The sequence below is a fragment of the Emydura macquarii genome, unplaced genomic scaffold (assembly GCF_026122565.2).
Source record: "Emydura macquarii macquarii isolate MOO-44397 ecotype Brisbane River unplaced genomic scaffold, CSIRO-AGI_Emac_v2 contig_2297, whole genome shotgun sequence".
NCBI classification, from domain to species: Eukaryota; Metazoa; Chordata; order Testudines; family Chelidae; genus Emydura; species Emydura macquarii.
In genome coordinates, this window is record NW_027132434.1 from 3,849,839 (window position 1) to 3,869,407 (window position 19,569).

The 19,569-nt window shown below is 36.9% G+C and overlaps 1 protein-coding gene across 9 annotated transcripts in view; it reads right to left on the reverse strand.

Annotated features, from left to right (window-relative positions):
• Positions 1–19,569, reverse strand: part of DOP1A (DOP1 leucine zipper like protein A) — a 102,473-nt gene that overhangs the window by 896 nt on the left and 82,008 nt on the right. For 3 of the 9 annotated variants that reach the window (XM_067560750.1, XM_067560749.1, XM_067560754.1), the window contains 13 exons: positions 19,148–19,252; positions 18,064–18,130; positions 16,129–16,273; positions 15,765–15,844; positions 14,321–14,430; positions 13,442–13,591; positions 12,937–12,998; positions 11,977–12,129; positions 10,234–10,370; positions 8,383–8,438; positions 6,789–6,953; positions 4,243–4,372; positions 1,876–1,935 (listed from right to left, as the gene is read on the reverse strand). In XM_067560750.1, the coding sequence (XP_067416851.1) occupies positions 1,876–1,935; positions 4,243–4,372; positions 6,789–6,953; positions 8,383–8,438; positions 10,234–10,370; positions 11,977–12,129; positions 12,937–12,998; positions 13,442–13,591; positions 14,321–14,430; positions 15,765–15,844; positions 16,129–16,273; positions 18,064–18,130; positions 19,148–19,252 (1,420 nt within the window). Of the gene's footprint in view, positions 1–1,875; positions 1,936–4,242; positions 4,373–6,788; positions 6,954–8,382; positions 8,453–10,233; positions 10,371–11,976; positions 12,130–12,936; positions 12,999–13,441; positions 13,592–14,320; positions 14,431–15,764; positions 15,845–16,128; positions 16,274–18,063; positions 18,131–19,147; positions 19,253–19,569 lie in introns of those variants that run through there. The other 6 variants (XM_067560752.1, XM_067560751.1, XM_067560753.1 and 3 more) reach the window with 6 other exon arrangements.

Consider the following 19,569-nt stretch of genomic DNA (forward strand, 5'->3'; position numbering starts at 1 on the left):
ATTAAAATATTTCAGTACATTGCTACCAGCAGAATAGATGCTAAATGCTCTCCTCTCTGCTCGGAATAGTCATATCCTGGAGATTCACTAAGTCACCTACTAAAGCAGATTTGTTCTTTGGCATTAGTGGCATCTCTCATCTCAGCCTGTTGCCAATATTATTGAAGACACAAATCCCAGAACAGAGACATTAAAATAAAATTACTTACCAAAAATTGAGTTGTTTCAGAAGACATTGTCCACACACTTAGGTTACATGCATGTGCTTTGGGCATTGTTTGAAGGAGAAACTTCTGGAACCCCACCACTAAAGACAGCAGTCAAAGGGTGTGTGCATATCTCTCTCCTTTAGGGTTTTCTAAAGCATTAATCACTAGTATCTACTGTGCACTACGTTGTAGTCTTTAACCATCAGTTTCCTTTTTGATCCAAATTACCATGACTATAACCTAACCTAGAAAATGACCAAGACTATGTCAACACTCGAGAGGACATTGCTCTATGTAGACCAGTATAGTATATTGGCAGTATTTCTTCTATCACAAAGCAGACATATCCAGCTTCTTGAGAGACAGCGGGGGAGGAAGAGGAGAAGCACGACATCAATGAGTCATGTCTTGAAATGCCTCTGATCTGTGCTTTCCCTCCCACTGGGGCTATAATACATTCAGAATAAGGAGTGGAGAATGGAGAATTATCAAAGGAAACATCATGGAACCTGAGCAGACAGCATGAGAGCAACATGAGAAACCCCTAACATCGGGATGTGAAAGAGGAGGATGAAGAGGAAGGCATGAGAAGAGAGTACTGTTACTGTTTACTCACGTTTCAGCCCCTGGGTAACCACAGATTTATTTAAAATATATTCTACAAACAATGTATTTTTTACCCTTTAAATAACATTAAGCATCTTTTGGCAATTGAAGACCTACAGGACATTTCCATTATATAAAACAGTCCTTGAAATGCAGGACAATATATTCTATTTTTCTTCAGCAATGAAGCTGTTTAATTCTCTCTTGTTAAAACTGTCACTTATTTGGTAAAAATGTCTTGAGTACAAAACAGGCTGTGTAACAAATCAGAGCACAGAGGATCCAGAATTCTACTACAGAATGAGTTGCTGACCCTCTGCTTTTTAAAAAAATATTACAACCTGGGCCAAGTCATGACCTAACTTGGTCTCTCAGTCAGTGCAGCTGGAGAAGAAGGTTTAAAACTTAAGTTATTGATTTTTGAAAATGTTTCCTTTCTCCCAGCGTTCACTAGCATTGTATTCAGAGAGGAAGAGAATTTCCAATGTTGATTTTGAGTGTATTGCCTCAAGGTTGACACTTAGGGGTGGGGTTGTTCCAAAAATAATCACCACCATTTACTCATTACAAACATTAGTGCTAGATGTTATCAATCAAAGTGCATTTGTGCAAATTCCACTAATCTGTCTGGATATGATCAATGAAGTACAAATCCATCTATGCCATTTCTATGGCCTTTCTTCACCGTGGTATCTAAGCAATGCTACTAATTTGTCTGATGGGTAAATGACCTGTATCTTGACACAAAGACTAGAATATGGGTTATGTGCTTGGTTTCTGATGTGCGGTAGAAACACAATTTATTGAAACCCTATTTTTTAAAACCCCTTTTACTTAGAGAAGCTGGCTTAACAATAATACATTTCTCTGTAGTCATCTACATAAATAGAGGCACTTTGGACTCTATTCTTTTGTCTTCATCCAAATAGCCGTAACTCTGTTCTCTGATGAGAGTTATCCCCTTTTATTGAAATCTCCAGATACCACACATCTTTGTGAGCATCAGGTGGTGATAAATAAGTTTTTGTTTCACAACTCAAGCATCAAAGGCCACCCTCACCTGATGCTTGGCCATCTCCACTCCCTCCAAAATCATCGTTTGAAAGTCCTCCTGCTTGTCCTGTGGAAGGAAAGAGGAGAACTTTCAGACTGTGTTCCAGCAATTAAAATAATACTTAGCCATGAAGGCTTTGTAGTTGGCAATTTGGGTGTTGCGTTTTAGTAAAAGAAATTCCTTTCCCAAAAAGAGCCCATTGTCTGAAACCACAGCCTGGGGGCATCAGACTGTGGAGTTAGTGTGTGGGGAAGGAGGCTAATGGCAGAAAGAAATTCCACTATGTTTCTCTGTTTCTTGTCAGTGCTGACTGAGGATTGGAGAACACCTCCTTCAGCCCAAATGTGCTTGGGGAATAGCAAAGTGCATGAATCTGGCTATCACTCAAAGTGTCCTGAAGCTAAAGTGATACATCCTGCTGATAAGTTGTATACTCCAAAAGACGCACACTCTATCTTCATCAGTATTTTTCCACTGCAACTACAAAGAAACAATGGAATGGAAGCTGATATTTATCATCTCACTCCCATTCCTCTCATCCTTGTACTCCCAGTTTGTGGTTCACAATTTGTAACTGCTGCCTTGACTAGAGGATTCTAGAAGTTTCTGGAAACTCTGTAAGTCCTTGAAACACACTGTGAAAAGTACTGAATTTAAAAAATGTGATCTCAACATCAATACATACCAGCAGAGAACTAATATTATAAATCAGTCAAAGACTATTTTGGAATGCACCATATGCATAAGCGATGTTAAAATGCTGTACCTTCAAACATCAAGCAAGGAATATACAGTATTTAACAATTCATTTAATGATACAGACTAAATCTGATTAGCATTGCAATGTGGGAAGAGACGTTTATGGGGTTCATTTTCCTGGCTAATCAAAAACAAGAAGTTGAAGAATCTTGACTTGCATCACATATTTTGCTTCAAATCCTGTAGTTTGGAGCCTTTTGTTTAATGGTACATATATACCTACAACACCAATTTACCCCCACACATTTTCACATAGCATATACCTACAGCAATGGGTGTTTTTCATCCTAAAGAGACAGTTCAGTGCAAAGTAAATTTTCCAGTGGTTAAACACAGTATGCCAGCATATGCCATCACCAGGGGTGTAACAATATTCAGATAGGCCTCCAAGAATAAACTCAAAGTTAGCATCCCCGCAAAGCTTTGAAGTGTCCCTCTCTTGTCTCTTCTACCCTTTGTCTAAGCTTCCCCACCCTTCCCCAGTGCAGTCTTTCCCCACGTTCTCAGTTCCATCTCCACCCCAGCAGTGGCAAATATTTTCAAAACTACCAGATAGTGTTTTTCCCATTCCATGGCAGCAATTATATTCTGCAATAAGTGAAGGAATTTGGTAGCCTTCTCCACTTCAGCTGGTCCTCTGCTCATTTTCCAGCCAGCAAGGGATTCAACAACATACATAGTTCTCTAGCTCTTTCTGCTGTTTGTGCTTTGTAAGTGTTAGCGGAAATAATCCCAATGGAAGGGCAATGGGGCAATTGCTGGGGAATGGAGGACAAGTCCCCACATTTTCCTGTTCCACTGGTGTTGCCTGCCCACCTCACCCACAGGTATAATGGAAAAATGGCAAAACTGAAAGAGCTCCTCCCTTTTTAGCTCTGCTCCCCCTTCACAAAGTACCCCAGCCCATTTCCCCCCATTCCTTTAAGTTTTCCCTCTCCAAGCTGCTCCTATTGTTCCCTACCTCCCTCTTTCAGGCCAGCAGCGAACAGCAAGCACCAGCTGTTTATTTGTTTATCAAGTTCTTATCTCCAGTTCAGTAATGCTTTCACTTCTACTTCAAACAGCCTTTCCTTGGATTCAGGTGTTAAAATTACCTTACAAAAAGCTAGAAAGCCAGCCCTTCAAGGCTCTGTCTAGTTTTAAGACAAATTACTTTTTAATAAAATGTTATTTTTTAAAATATGCAATAGAATCAACTGTTTATTTGGTTTCTAAATATTTGTGAGCATCTTCCAGGAACAAAAACACTTTCCTATTTTAGTTGGTAGATTATTGTATTATCATCTATAAACAGCTATAGCTATTAGAAAGTGGTTGTTTTTTATATTACAATATATTTAGGATTTAGAGGATATTATACTTTCTATTCATTATATTTTATTAATGACAAAAGATGTAATTGGCTATGTAATAACTAATGAACAAAGCCTATTTCACGTACCTAATTCTGTTTTTTTCATTATTTCAGACTCACTTTGATTTGAGACTTTCACTCAAACATAGGGACACTAGCACATTTGGCAGTGCCCCTTTAATTTTATATAGAAAAGTGAACAATGCTGCAAGTTACTGTACATGCAGCTTTACAAAGTAAAACAAGGAAAAATTAAATACCTTTGCTCTTTTCCGCAGCAGTTTTCCTAATCGTACCACGTATGGTTTAAATTCCCTTTGATGCGTGCCCTGTCTTCGTACCTCCAAACCTGAATCATCTGACACTTCTGGAATAAAAGCCCAGCGATACCTGTCAAGAGGCAACATCGCCAGAGGTTGTACAGATTAAACAGGTGATTTTTAAGATAGCTATAGTCATAAAAGTGAGGGCTCTACAAAACTTTGTTTGATTTCCTTATAAAGAAAAATTTAGATGCCTTCAAGAGAGAAAGAAAAGGTGGATTGTACCATAGACACCGTCTTCAGAAAAGGAAAAGATTTCAGCAACACTGAAAATAAAACAGTGTTTCCTTTTCCCTCTTGTGTTTCTTCACTGACAATTGGAGGACCTATTCAGGATAGCAAAAGGAAGAGAAGGTAGAAGAGGAGGAGAAGCAAAATGGTACCCAGGTCACTACTCTGTCCAAAGAAAACCTACAGTGATTTTGAAGGGCGCAACAAAATACTTGAGGTAATTTTGTATATTTGTAAATTAGTGCTGTACTCCTGGTTCAGCCACAAGTCTGTAGAAGCTCTTTTGCTAAGTTGTGAGCTGAAAGCTTCTGCCTTTCATCACACAACACTGTGGAACTGTTAGGTGCATCATGCCCTGCAGTAGGAGTTGAAGAAGTTGCCTTCCCTGAATAATCAAGTACTGGCTACAACAACAGGAAGGACAAGACAAGCTAATGTCTAATCCAATAAGACTAATATGTTTCCATGAATGCACAGTAGTGAACAAAGGAAATTATCAATTAAAAATCCTTTACTGAAAGCCATTGTCATAAGGTTTGGTTACCAAAGAAAAGTAGGACAGTGTGAACAGTTTAGTTCTGCTCTGAAAATCGGGGTGGATTCAAAATCCTAGTGAAACAATCATCTTAGGTTTACGAATGCTGGTGGACCTCAACATATGTGCAGTTCGCACAGCCCACTCTCTTCTTCACCCCACATATTTTTCCTACAAACAAGGTAGTTAGAGCTGACTAAATTCTGCAGGGTTTGTTCAAATGCACTGGCAAGGAGTCAGTCCCTCTGAATGACCCCAAGGCAAGAGTTGGGCTATGCAGTTTGTCAAACATCCTGCTCTGTTCTGGATTGGATGCCCATCACTGGGGTCTTCAGTGGGTGACAAGCTAACTACTCCTCCATCTTTTAGCTTCTGCAGGCAGATCTCAGGTAGGGTCAATGTAGGTATACATCCAGATGCTTGAAAATTATTAACAAAAGCAAGATACCCAAGAACATTTAAGATTACAAATGAATGGTTTTAAAAATACACTACTTATTTTGCTTATCCATAAAGATATGAGTTCAGAGCTTTGTCTCTCTCCTATAAGCACTACGGATATTTCAGACACTTAAAGCTAGAGGAGGTATGCACCTCCAAGCTTTGATCTAGATAGGCATCTGAAATGTCATAAAATCAGGAAAAATATGAAAAATTGTTTTTTGGTTTAGAGCTGATAAAACGATCCCTTTTAATTCACTTTTAAAACTTATTTATAATTTAAAAGATACCTGTGTATCCTGTTAACGATTTTGGAACTTGGTTTACATTTATTTTAGAAACACCTTTCATTTCCCCTTTAAAAAAATTAGTGTATTGCATGTGGCTTCTTTTTGGCAAGGACAGAGACCTTCAGGTGTTCTGCTAACAATCCATCTCCCCTTTCCTCCAAACGCAGATATACCAAATTTTCTGCTAAGAATTCTACTCCAAAAGGCAATGTTCTGTAATAAGTACTAAATTAGTACTACCACCAGAAGACATTTTAAATGCTACAGATAAAATTATCAATGATGTAATTCCATTCAGATAAATGGAATTAGACCAGGGATAAATGTGGACCTCTATACACACATTACAATGCATGTGGAAAACAGAACCAGCTTGTTAGCCCCAGTTCCACCCCTTTTGTGTCACCAGAGCAGTGCAAAGGAGACATATTCATGCCACAGCTGACCAGTTGAAAATTCCACCTGTGGTGGGGAATTCTCAACTGGCATAAAACTGGCAGAGCTGACTCCTACACCCCATCTTCCAGTACGAGGTGTGTTGAGAGAATAAAGGGGACAGAGCAGAGCTCCAGTCCTCTATAGCAATTCTCAGCTAATGCACGAGCTGTCAATGTCTAACATGCACTTCTACACACAGTTAAAAACAACAGGACAGATAATCTTCAAATTTCCCTAAAAATTCACCTCTGGGCCAAGATCAAGCATGGCAAATTTCAGCCCAAATGAAATTTCTAAGTGACTGAAATACAAAGATTTAGGATAGAATACCTTAATTACGGCTTAACTTTGCTACTGTAATATAGGGAAAATATTACAGGACAATATTCTAAGTCTGTATGTCAGGAGAATGTAATCTGCTGCTGTAGCTTAAAGGCAGAAAGGGGGATAAGAAACGGGAAAGGAAACAAAGGTTTTAAAAATTAGAATTTTACAAGACAGTAGCAAGACTTTCAAATATGTAAACTATTTAATTTCCTTTTACTTACATCTGAAACTGAGGAAGATTTTCAGATGGTAATGCCAGGGCCAAGTCCAGAAATTTACAAGCAGACAAGTAAAGGTTTAACCACCTCTGGCTGTTGTATGATGTGGAGAAGCCATTGCCTCCTGTGTAGGTTGTCTCTAGGCCAGCAACAGATGGGCCTGAAGTTCTAAAATTAAAGCATAATAAGTAGCTGTACAAGATAGTCATAATGACCTTCCACCGTTATAGAATGATTCTCGCTTAGCATTTTGTTTTACAAAGATGCAGATCTTTAATTTACCATGTGGCATCTCTGTAAAGTTTGGAGTTTATACTATATGCTTAAATCATTATGTTGATTTAACTATATTTGAACAGAGATTTTCAAACAAAAAAGGGATGTCGCCTAATATATGCTTGCTAGCATATAAATATATATCATATTAATCTTATGCATTATCTGCAGCATGTATATTAGTATGCATTAAGCACCAATAACATTAAGCACAAATATTTTAATAGTGATATAGTCTAAACTGGTCATACCATAATTTATGCTAAGTATCCCATAACTCTGCATTTTCTGAAGTAAGAATTTGGCATAAGCAGATAGGAAACTTGTCAAAAATCAAGATACATTTGTTCTATGTCTCAGGACAAGCTAGGGAAGTACCTTCATGGAGCAGTAGCTGGAATGCTAGTATCCAAAACAAATATAAAAAAGAGTACAAGAAGTCAGGGAACTGGGACAAACTGATGGGTGGGATTTTAGAGACGTGTAAAGAGATGTGTCACTTGTAAAACCATATAAATAATATCAGCTAAAATGAGTAACTTGGGTAGCGCACCCTCTGCATAAAGTGAATATAACATCACTGCATGAGACAGACTGTTCTTTGGAGACTGGTATCGTACAGAACCTTTCTCCTCTGCCATATTAATAAAACTGACTGACACTGGTTATTTGGTCTCTTGAGTATATTTCATAATTACCAAAGTGTGATCCAGCAATTGACTATGCAGTTTATCAACAGGGAGTTAAGAAAAAGCAAACAGGAGTCAGGTACATTTCTCCCGTTTGTGCCTTTGAAATCCCTGCCTCAAAAGTTATGACTATGCAAACTGGATTTTACTGTTTGGGGGGAGGGACTGGGAAAGGACAACAAAACTAAAAACATAAGATTTTAATGTTTTTAAAATATTTCAAAACAAATTTTCATTATATTTCATAATACCCTTATAGACCCTATGTAAAATAATCCAAAAAACACATTATGAAAACGTAAAGCTTAATCATGCAAGTAGGTCCAACTGACTACAATGGGACTATTTACATAAGTAAAAATTACTCTTGAAAAAGGATTGCATGATTTAACATAGTCATTTATTAGTAGTTAGTGGTGAGAGGTTTTTTGTTGGTTTTTTTTTTTTTTTAAAAAGAAAGTCCAAACATTGTTTCTTGTACTGCAGTAAGATTAAAATATTCTTCAGTTGAACTTGAACAATTTTTCTATGACAAACTATTCTAAATGTTAATGCAGCTATCCAGTTGCACTTCAGAAGACTACAGAGTATCACAAAATTGAACAAATGAGCAGAAGTTAATTTAATTTTACCTTGAAATATCTTCATCAGCAGTGAGTTCCTGTTCCATCAGTAAAAATACTTGTACCTGAAGGTCAAATTCTATATTTTAAAAACATTTTATTTTCAATGGACTGTCTCAAGGTAAGAGTTCTGCAGCCTATAAGGGGTTAACAGGACCTGGCTGATCACATGGATGCACAGAGAGGAGTATAAAAGAAAGAAGCTGGGTCAAAGAGAAGGGAAGGGGAAGGGTGTGCTTTCTCCCTTCCTGGCTGGCTAAAGCTGGGAAAACCTCCAAGGAATTACTCCCCAGAGGTTTTTTGTTGATGTTTGTGGCTGTTTGAAGAATAATACATAAGCCCCGAGGAAAGAACCTTAACAGGACTGAGGCTTGGAACTTTATTTCCATTTCCTGGCTGATGAAATCACTCAGCCTACATGGCCATATAGGATCAGATTCTCAATGATTGTTCCATCCCTTTTCTGCTGACTGAATAGTGCAGAGGGAAAGTAATCTGGATGCCACTGTCCAGCTGGCATTTCCGCCAGTGGAGGGGATTCTCAACTCGTGTAAAGTCAAAACAAGCTACTATACCAACCTCCTACACTTCCAGTATAAGAGATGTGCCAGGGAAGGGAAGGATATGGTGGGAGTGTATGGTGGGAAGCAAGAGTGGAGCCCCAGTATCTGTGGCAAGTCTCAGTTAAAATGTGATATTTCAGGGACTGTAGTCAGCTGTATCAAATTAGAGCAACCCCAAGACTGGTCTAATTTATATCAGGACTGGGGTAGTTTGGGAATCAAGGAGCTGTAACTAACCCGCAAACAGCCACATCATCTTTTCTTTCTGCTCTGAATATATATTGCACAGGAAAGAATATGCTACTTAATATTTATATTGTTGCTATTCTCCAAAGTTATTTTAAACATATTTAATGCAAAATTTTATTTTCATAATCTTTAGAATACCTTTTTCTAGCTAGTTTACCAGCATTTATTACTTAGAACAAGAATTATATTATACTATACTATCTTTCCTCTCCATGGATGCAATCAGAGTTCAGATCAGCCTCAGCAAAATTCAGAATTTAATTAAACACCCCAGTGCTGCTCTAATTTTAGACATCTGGTAATGGCCAGTCTGCTGACCCAGGATCAATGGATCACAAGGTGCTTTGGCCATCAACCACTTCTACTCCTGAAATATCCCACACAAGAGGAATCCTCAGCTGGCCATTTAAAGGCAACACTCGGTCCCATTTGTGCTAGTGGAGCCACAGAAAGGTGACAAAGCAGAGCCAATGACATAGTGTCTGGTCACAAAAGTATAGCTAAAAAGTGCTGTGAATCACCAATGGTTACCAATATAACAAGGTTTTCAGATCCCTCTGCTTGATGCCATCATCATCAGAAGGGGCTAAATGACTGGTAAGGGATCAGCAGGGAAGAAGCAAGTGAAAGTCAGGGAGCAGGCACGTTGTGGGGAAGCAAACTTTACTTTGACAGGGAATGAACTGGTAAGGAGGTGCAAAGATGGAATGAACATTGAGGGAGGTGCAAATTTACTTCTGCATGCAAGTGGGAGCTGGGAGGGAACAGAGACTGGAAATTTTCTAGAAAAAAATATTTTCTGTATGGCTTTACTGATCGCATAAACCATACAGACATTTTATTTGGTTTGGGGAAACAGATGTTATCAAGATTATGCAAAAAAGTCAGCATTCAGTTTAAATGGTGTCCATTGTATATTTAAATGTACATAATGTAACTATAACTTATTTCCCTGGGGCAACTCAAAGAGATATTCAGGTATTAAGTTATACGTCTGTTAACTATGCACTATTGGTTTTCCAAATCATGAATGCTAACTGCAACTCACCAACTCAGTGATCATGGTAGGCCAAAGTGAGGTAAGGTGCTGTGGAGACATTCTTAAAAGCAATACTCTGAAAAACAGGAACACTTGGGAGTGAAGGGTGGGCACCTGAGGTAAACGGAGACTTTCTACCAGCCTTTCTGAAACAGAAAGCCAACAAGGATTCCTCAGTTCATAATAATTCTGGTTAGCTTTTTAGTTTTCCCATCAATTTATTCTTGTTAGCATTAAATATATTTTCATATTAATATAACTAACTATATTTTATTCTTTTCATCAATGTCCAAAATAAACTGTGTGAACCAAATAGTTATATAACTGCAAAACAAACAAAACAACTATTTATTATCTATGTTAGCTTTCTGCTACATTACATTGGTTAGCGATATAAGAGTTTGATCCATTCCAAAGAGGAGAACAACAGATTATAAAGGAGTGACTTCTGTTTCTAACAAAAGATATGTGGTAAGAGCTAGAGTAACTCATGTTTACTGTATTAAAATATTGTACTATTATTATACTGTATATTACACTGAGAATATTCTGGCCCCAGCCTCTTTTCATTCACTGTTAGTTCATTTAGCTGTTAGCTCCAGCTCATCACATACACTGCAGTACCCAACAAATAAAGAGTTAGCCTCTCAAGTAGCAAAGGACCACACCATTCACACACTGTTCAGACCAAGAAAAATAACGGTATCATGAACAGGCCAGACCTAGTGCTAATTACTGGCTGATTGGAAAAGACCTTCAAAATACAAATCATGGAACAAGTGGATTATGGAGCTACCCAACTGAAGGAAGAACCACAGTCTATCATGGTAACATACAAAGGCCATGTCTACTGACAGCGGCAAATTCGCCGCCGCCAGATCGATCTTTCTGGATCGATTGAGCGGTCAGTGTAGACCCGCTCAATCAATCAGGAAGTTGACGGTGATAAAGCACCCCCTCAAGTAGCGTAGCGCTGCGTCAATGGGAACGCTGTTCCCATCCACACAGAGCAGTGTAGACAGCGCACAGAAGGGAAGCAGAACAGTCGACGTGAGTTATGCAAGCTACTCTGCATAGTTTGCGTAACTCCCATCGACTGCTGCCGAATCTCCAGGTAAGTGTAGACCAGGTCAAAAACATCATGCTGAGACGGAAGCTATCCTAATAATTTGCATCACAATGGGGGGATATGGAGGGGGGGGAAGGGCTCTCTCCAAAGGTCCTACAAAAGAGTCAACAGGAAGCAATAACAACCTCCAATGTTAATTACTAGACAGACTAACAGAAGATAAGAATAAACAGCTACAGGAATTTGTAGAACCCACAATATTTTAATCTAAGCCTATACATATATACATAGCTGAATGTAGGGTGGACATATGTGCCTATAAACCACTCATAGGATGTCCAGACATTCTGACTAACTGATAAGACAACAGATCAGTAACATGATCCAGCTGAAAGTTAACTGGCAGTCAAGAAGCCTATGTGCTCTACTGTCATTTGAAATCCAAGCCTGCTCCCATTGAAAGTAGCAGGAATTTTGTCAAGAATTTAAACAGAAACAGGAACAGGAAAGATTCCAAAGCTAGAGAGATTTACCTTCTATTATGAGGACTGCCAAAAATGAAATTAAGTGATAGTGGCTAATGCTTATCAGAGCCCACAACACATCAGTGTTGACAAAGTTTTCTTCAGCAACAATCAATTTTATTTAAAAAAGAAATTTTGTAAGTAATAATTTCTACTGACCTTGTATGTCTGGAAGATATTTCTGGTATTGGTCCACTTCACTGCTAAAAATGGCAAATGCCAGCCTCTTCAGGAGCATAGCTCGCTGTTCCAGCTCTACATCCCGATTAGCAAACAGATTGAGTGAACTGCTCTGAGCCACAGCCACTCGTGCTAAAAGAGAAAAAGTACTATCTTGAGCCATACTTTTTGATCGTACAAGAAAGGCAAATTTTATTTCATCACATGAATAAAACCAGAAGTTAAGAAGACAGTTTTTAAGAGTCTATTGTGTAATTTGTACATATAATCAGATACTATTTAACCACAACAAGTATATATAAGAAACATATATTGAAAGAAAAATGGCAAGTACACACACTGCCTTTATGCTTTATATAATTTGAGCCAAATTCTGCTCTGTTATAGTAGGGAAAACCTACTTGCAGCAGTGTAACTGAAAGGAGAGTCTGGCCCTGTATCTTCAAATACATTGTTAATCAGAAATTATCATTATGCAGGATTCTAGAATCATCTTTTTCCTCAAGTTAGAGCATGGTTAACCACATTTTGAGACTGGACAAAGTATTTGCCTGATAAACTTTTTCACACAAAGGGTAAAATTCACTGCTGGCCCAATGAGGGACACTTCCATCTATTTCAAAGAAGTTGTGTCCTAGTATGGTAGAAGTCAATGCGGTGCCCTTTTCTCCAAAATGCCAGTAGTTTAAGAAAAAAATGTAAATTAAAACACTGGTTAATTCAAACAATTCTTACAAATATCTCTACTGGAATTTTCAAGTGGAATTAAAAAGATCCAAACAAAAAGCTTCCAAAAAATATTTGTTTTTAGAATTTTTAAATATCTTTCCTGGAGAAATTGATGTAATGAATGGTTAAAAAAAATTAACATGTATGGAGTTCTTTGAAACATAAAAAAACATGTAAGTATTATTGTACAGAGCAGGAGTCAGTACTCACTCATCAAATCTCTAAACGTAGTTTTGTCATGTGTCATCAAATTATCCATAATTGCTCTCCAACTAAAAGGAAAGAGGATGATTGTATATATTAAAAAACCAACAAATTTGTATTTTTATTTGAACATTTTTCTGTTCTTTAAATTTAAAAATATATACAGGGCCAAATTTTCTAAGGATTCCAACCTGGTCTTCATTTGTATATGTGCAGCTTTGCATGTGTAAACTGACTGCACATGCAATTTCAGTACTCCCTTATTCATATATATGATACGTTTACATATACATAGCCATTTGCATTCAATTTGTGCACACAAATAAGGTTTGAGTATATGAATTTCATAATCTGTGTGCATAAATGATAACTTCATAATCTATATGCACTCACAAACAAAGAAGTTTGTTGGTAAAACCTGGTTTACATTGCATAGCATTCTTAATTTGTAACTGATTACACTATATACTAAACATTTACAATAACAGATACAAACAAGAAAAATTCTTACTGGTTAACACAAGAAGCATCCATTTGGAAGAAGCTAGAATCCATGAAAAGATCAAAAGCTTCCTTTTTCCATGCTCTTCTTGTATACTGATATCCACTAAGACTGCTCAGTAACTGAACACAGGCTCGATAACTGGGTGCATTGTGAGCACTGGAAAGAAAAAGCAACTCAACATGAAATCATTTAATTCACTGCTTTAAAAAAGTTATGAATATATATCCAGCCTCCTGCATAAATAATCATTTTAAAACATCAAATTAAAATCACTTGTATATATGCCACAGGAGAGGTTGTTATCCTCTTTGCAGATCAGCCACTAAAAGGGATTTGACTAACTCTTTAGCAAATAGCTATACAACTCAGTCAGATAGCAGCAAAATATTGGAGATTAGGAATCCTGCATTCTAATCCCTGGCTCTGACATGAGTGTGGAGAGGTAGGAAAGCTGAAGCATATATACCTGGCACATTAGATCTGAAACACAATGTGGCTGAGCAGATAAAACTTGGCTTTGCCGTGTTAGAAACTTGGATTCTATTCCAGACTCTACCTGAAGTGACCTTTTGCCACCTCTCTGTTAACTTATTTGTAAAGTATGGGGGCTAATACTTGATTGCCTCTGAGAGTTAATGGCTTAGAGCATGAGGCCTTGGTCAGTAAGAAGGGCTGTGAAAAGCATGAATATATAAACATCAGCCAGCAGAGGTGAGATCTGAACGCTTGCTTCCAGCTCAATATATTTCATACAGGCTCCAGGGAATTTGGTGGGGAGTCAGACAGTCTGTCACATTAACTCTCTTATCTGCCTGTCTTTGTGGTGCCATGGAATAGGCAGCCTGATTCAGCTGACATGCAGAATATCAGCAAACTCCAGGATACCTGTGATTGCGGAGGTAGGGCACAACATAGTGCATAATATTTACAAGCAAAGGAATAACTCTCTCCTTTTCATCACTGTAGAAAACCATATCCAAAAGATGAGCCAAAACCTACAAGACATAAGAAGCAAGACATTGAAGAATTTAAGGTGGTTGTGGGGGAGGAGTGTTTTGCTTGGCTTTTTTAAACTTACTTCTTACAGCCTCCAAAAGAGCTTTATATTTATATAGTTACTTTTCTGCGTAATGTTCTTCAATATAATTGTTTACCAAACGTTAACTATACTGAATCTTTTAAAAATGGAAAATAAAATAAATGATAAAATCTCTCTCTTTTTAAAAATGTGTAGGTTCTCTTTCATAAAGTGAATTTGGTGCTTAAGATACAATTAAATCCATTCACAGATGACTATGCTGTAAACTTCCCTACTCTCTCCTCCAAGGCCATTTCCTGGGTAAGTCTCCATGCCCATTTAATCCATGACACTTATGCTATGACTGATGCAAATTCATATAAATATATTAATTTATTCAAATTTAACACAGACGCTATCAAATCTGAAGTACTGTACAAAACTAAAAGACCACAGTATAAAGATCCACTATATATTTAAAATTAAAAATACATGAACACAGCCAAGACATATTACAAAATAGCCCACAAAATATAAGCATTTGCTAATTACCAGCACATAAATTCATGCATACTATGCCTATATAAAATAAACTCTGCCATAAGAAATAAAAAATCTCACCAAACATTCCTCACTCAACTTCTTCCAGCAAACCCTGGTACAAGTCACTCAATGTGTATAGCATGTCAGGATTACAAAGATTAATACCCTGGCATATAGCAGGAACCAGTGTCCATTGACTTCAATGGCTACTGTTAATTTTCCCCACAAAATGCGAATAAAATATAATATCAATCACCAAAAACTAATACAGCAAATTAGCAAAATCACACAAACACAGATGTCTAGGACAGAAGTCAGGGCAATGACAGAAACCCCTTGACAGATGAGAATTATTTTGCATATTAGACATCTGTCAGTAGTCACTGTTCTGTACCTTAATGGCTCTCTGATCACATAGCCAGTTCTTGTTCTCAGCATAATGAGAGTGATTGGAAAGCACCACCACACAAATGACAATTGTACAACACTGAGCACATTGCCAGTTATTAGCAAATAAACAGCAAAATGACAAATTCACATATACATTTGCTGTCCATTATCACTCCCAGGCCTCTTTATGCATTTCTGTTCTCAGAGTTGCTTTTTCCTATTATGTATATATATTTCAGATTATTTTTCACATAGATGTTTAACTAGTAGTCTTCTAAATTGAATCTCATGTGCATGTTTATGTGTATGTTTCTAATCTCTCTATGTCCCTCCATATTATAAGAAACCAGCAAGACATATAATTGAAGAAACATTTACCTCAGAAAGTAATGTTAATGCGTGGACACTATAAACTGAAGGAGTTATATTTGAGGTTTCCAGAGCCGGATACAACATATCTAAATGAAAAAGTGACAGGAAGAGCCAATTACTGTCGGAAACTATGTATCTTATATCAATATCTATAAAAATAAATATTTTGAAGTATATATATTCCAAGACATGGAAAATTGATTGTTTTTTGTTTCACCATGTACATTAGGTTCGGTATAGCTCAGTACTCCACACAATAGCACTGAAACTGATTTAGCGAAGCACTAGTACTATAAAATCTGGCATTATTTTAGTAACATGAAGGGAAACAATAAACTATTTTATTTTGAATAAAGATAAAATAAGCTACCTTCAACATCAGATTCCAAGTTGTTTCCATCAACCATTATCTTGGGGGAAGGTTTGACCTCTAGATTTCGTCTTAGCCAAGTAGTCTGTTCCAAGGAAGAACCAGCAATTGCACCAATGGCATCCACTATTTTGTGAGTTACATCCTGATGGAATGCAAGAAGCAAATGTGTAAAGAAGCTCGTGTAAAAGGGTAAGTTTGCGCTCTTGAGATCTGTTGTCTACACAGATACCCATTAGTTCAGAGACAGGGGAAGAGGAGGTATTGAGTGGGATGTCATAGGGGTCTGTTTTTTATTCATTTCTGTTCAACATCAGCCATTATGAATATTTCTTGGAGGATGAGATGAACAGTTCTTAGCCAACTGATTAATCAAATTGATAGATGGTATGAATTTGAAAGGTAGCACAAACACTTCAGAGGATAGAATTGAAATGCAAAATAATTGTGATAAATTAGAGAATTGGTCTGAAATCAATAAAATAAAGCAATCATATGTTTAGTGGCTTTTTGTGTGAGTAAACTGAAAGCTATATAGATCTGACTGTGGCAGTGGTTTTCACATCTTAATGGAAAAAACCACAGAAATAAGGTTTATTCAATAGCCATCCCTATGTCTGGGGAAATTTAAGTGTTTTACATCCATTCACAGAAACTTTTTTTGGCTGCTACATTCTTTTTTTTCCCTTTTAATCTGAAGCATTTTTGTTTCTGTTGAAATATCAAGGCCCCAATGGATAATTTGAAAGATTATTTCATAATCCTGGACTATTTTTTTCCCCAAAAAATATCACCTACCACAAATAGGTCAAAGAACATGTGACCTCTGCTGGACTATCTACTGTTTAATGTTTACTGTCACCAAGAGGTTATATTCAAAACTAAAGCAATGGGGGTTGCAACATTTTTTATATAATCACAGCTGAAGTAAAAGGTATGTCATATGTTTTTTGTGTATGGTATTCAAGTATGTTTAAAAGCTTGTATGAGATCTCCGCCCCAATAGCATGCCTTTTCACCTAACATCAAAGAATAACTTAACTTCACCACAGACATGAAATAACTCATGATCCTGAAAGTAGCTTCAGGTAAGTGATTTCTGATGGTAAAAACAGCATGAGTGTTGCAGTACAATACGTCTTTGCAGCCAACGTCTTAGGCACTCTGATCAGGAGTTAAGCAGGTTTGGAATTATAGGAGAAACACAAAAAAAGTAGTCAAGTGTTCAAGCTCACAAGAGAATTCACTTAAGTATATTTTTGCGATTCAGCAAGCACATGCATATCTAACTGCATGTTTTGCCCAGAGAATAGGGGAATGCTGATTAGTGGTAATACCATAAGGAAGTGTCTGGGGATTATAGGAGAGCATCATAAACTGAACATGCACACTGCAATGCTGCTACATAAAATATTAATCCAAATTGTATTAACAGGAGTACCTCATGTACAAGCAGCAAGGTAATTACTCTTCCCTGCTTAGTGCTATTTGGCCTCACTTTGAGTACTTCATTCAGTGTTTGGTTTCAACATTTTTTAAAAAGTGGACTGAAGTTCAGAAAGCTCAGAGGGCAGCAGCAGAAGTGACAAATGTTTGGAAAATAAGAACTGTGATATAAAATTAAGAAACTGGGCAAGGTTCAGTCAGAGAAAAGATGACTAGAGGAGAAATGCTAATAATGAGGACAGAAAAAAATAGCAATGGGTTTAAGTCACAGCAGGGAAATTTTAAGTTAAATATTAACAAAAATATAACAACTATAAGCAATAGAAAAAACTGCCAAAGAAAATTAAAAAAGCCCTTATAATAAGATCAGTTGCTTAAAAATATTTTTAAAAATATACTGGAAGGATCATTCAGATATGCTGTGCTCTCTACAGTTAAGCATTTACTGAATATTTTCAACAGTAAATTTATACAAAACCATTTTCTTACCTGAAGATCTCTTTGATCTTTCTTATTCTCCAGACTTGGGTTTTTCATAATAAACTCATTTAGAACACTAAAAGAAAATATATTAAATGAATATTGATGATAATCTTAACATAAAATACTGCATTTTATTTTAGAATAGGCAAAAATTCCATGACAAATTCACACGCACAGCACACATTTATTGAAATTTCAGCTGCTTCCCTTTAGTTTGCTAAAATTCCAAAAGACATTTCCAAACGTCTGAAATTTATTTTGATTGTAACAGACAATTTGTATACTTAATAGTTTTCAAGTAGATGTAACAATGATATACATCCAAAATATCTTCATGGAGATGTTTTTGGACAAATTAATTAGAGACTATTTGGTTTAATACTTCACTGCAGTATTACTATAATTTACAGAGATTGTTGCTTAACGCTTAAGACAAATGACCATATTCAGCATTTTATTTCTGAATGTCAGCAAACTGTTTCTTTGCTGTTAATTAATCCTATTTTACATGAGAGAAAAATATAATATACAAATAAATAGTCATAAGAGTGACTTAATGAGTAAATTTAGAAGTTTAAAACTACTATTTAGAGGATCCTGGTAGCTCAGGGGATTAATATGAAATACGGAGCTTGACATTTCTAGGTCTCTAATTTAAATTTGAGCAGGGTTGAAAATGACAAAAAGTTATTTTAGTCTAATGGCTGTCTGTTGGCCTATGGGAAAACGTGTTGAGAGACCTCACAAACTAGCATCATAAGTATTCATGATTAACACACAGTTGGCAGTGTCATTAGAGAAGCTGAGAAGTAGATGAAGACGAAGATAGTAGCACACTCATATCACAAGTGGTTCTTCCAGAATAAGGTTGGAACAATACAAAAATCAATATTTGTATATGATCAACATTCTTCCAAGTAAGATATTGCATTCAACATAAATCTTTGTCAAGAAGGTCTCTAGGAAATAGGGATTTTTCTTCATTCAAAACTCTAAGTAATTAAATCAAGATTTAAAACACTCGCCCTTTATATAATTTTACATTTAAGGAATCATACAATTTCTAGCAAAATTAAGTATAATTGCTCACCCAAGTATGAGAAACTGCCCTGGTGCTGGAAGACTGAGTTGTACAGAGTCCTTCAGAAGAAGCAGTAGTGTTGCCCAGCTGTCTACTAAGCTGGACACTGGAATTCTGCAAGATGATGACAGAATCAAAGTGACAAAATCATGTCAAGTGTCAAAAATACCCCATCTCCCACCCTATCCTATTTCCCATCTCTCCTGTCTGACAGCACCAAGTTTAGTGCCAACTAAAAGCACTGTTCATGCAGGCGATCAAAATTTAGATGCTATCTCTCCCATTTGGTTCATAGACCAATAGGAAGTGGAGATGTTGTGGAGGTAATGTGCCAGGCTCTGGAGGTAGGGGGAAGAACACTGTATTCAAAAGATGCCCTCTCTGGCCAATGAGTGGATTATTGCTGATGGGATCTGGAGGGATCTGAGTCC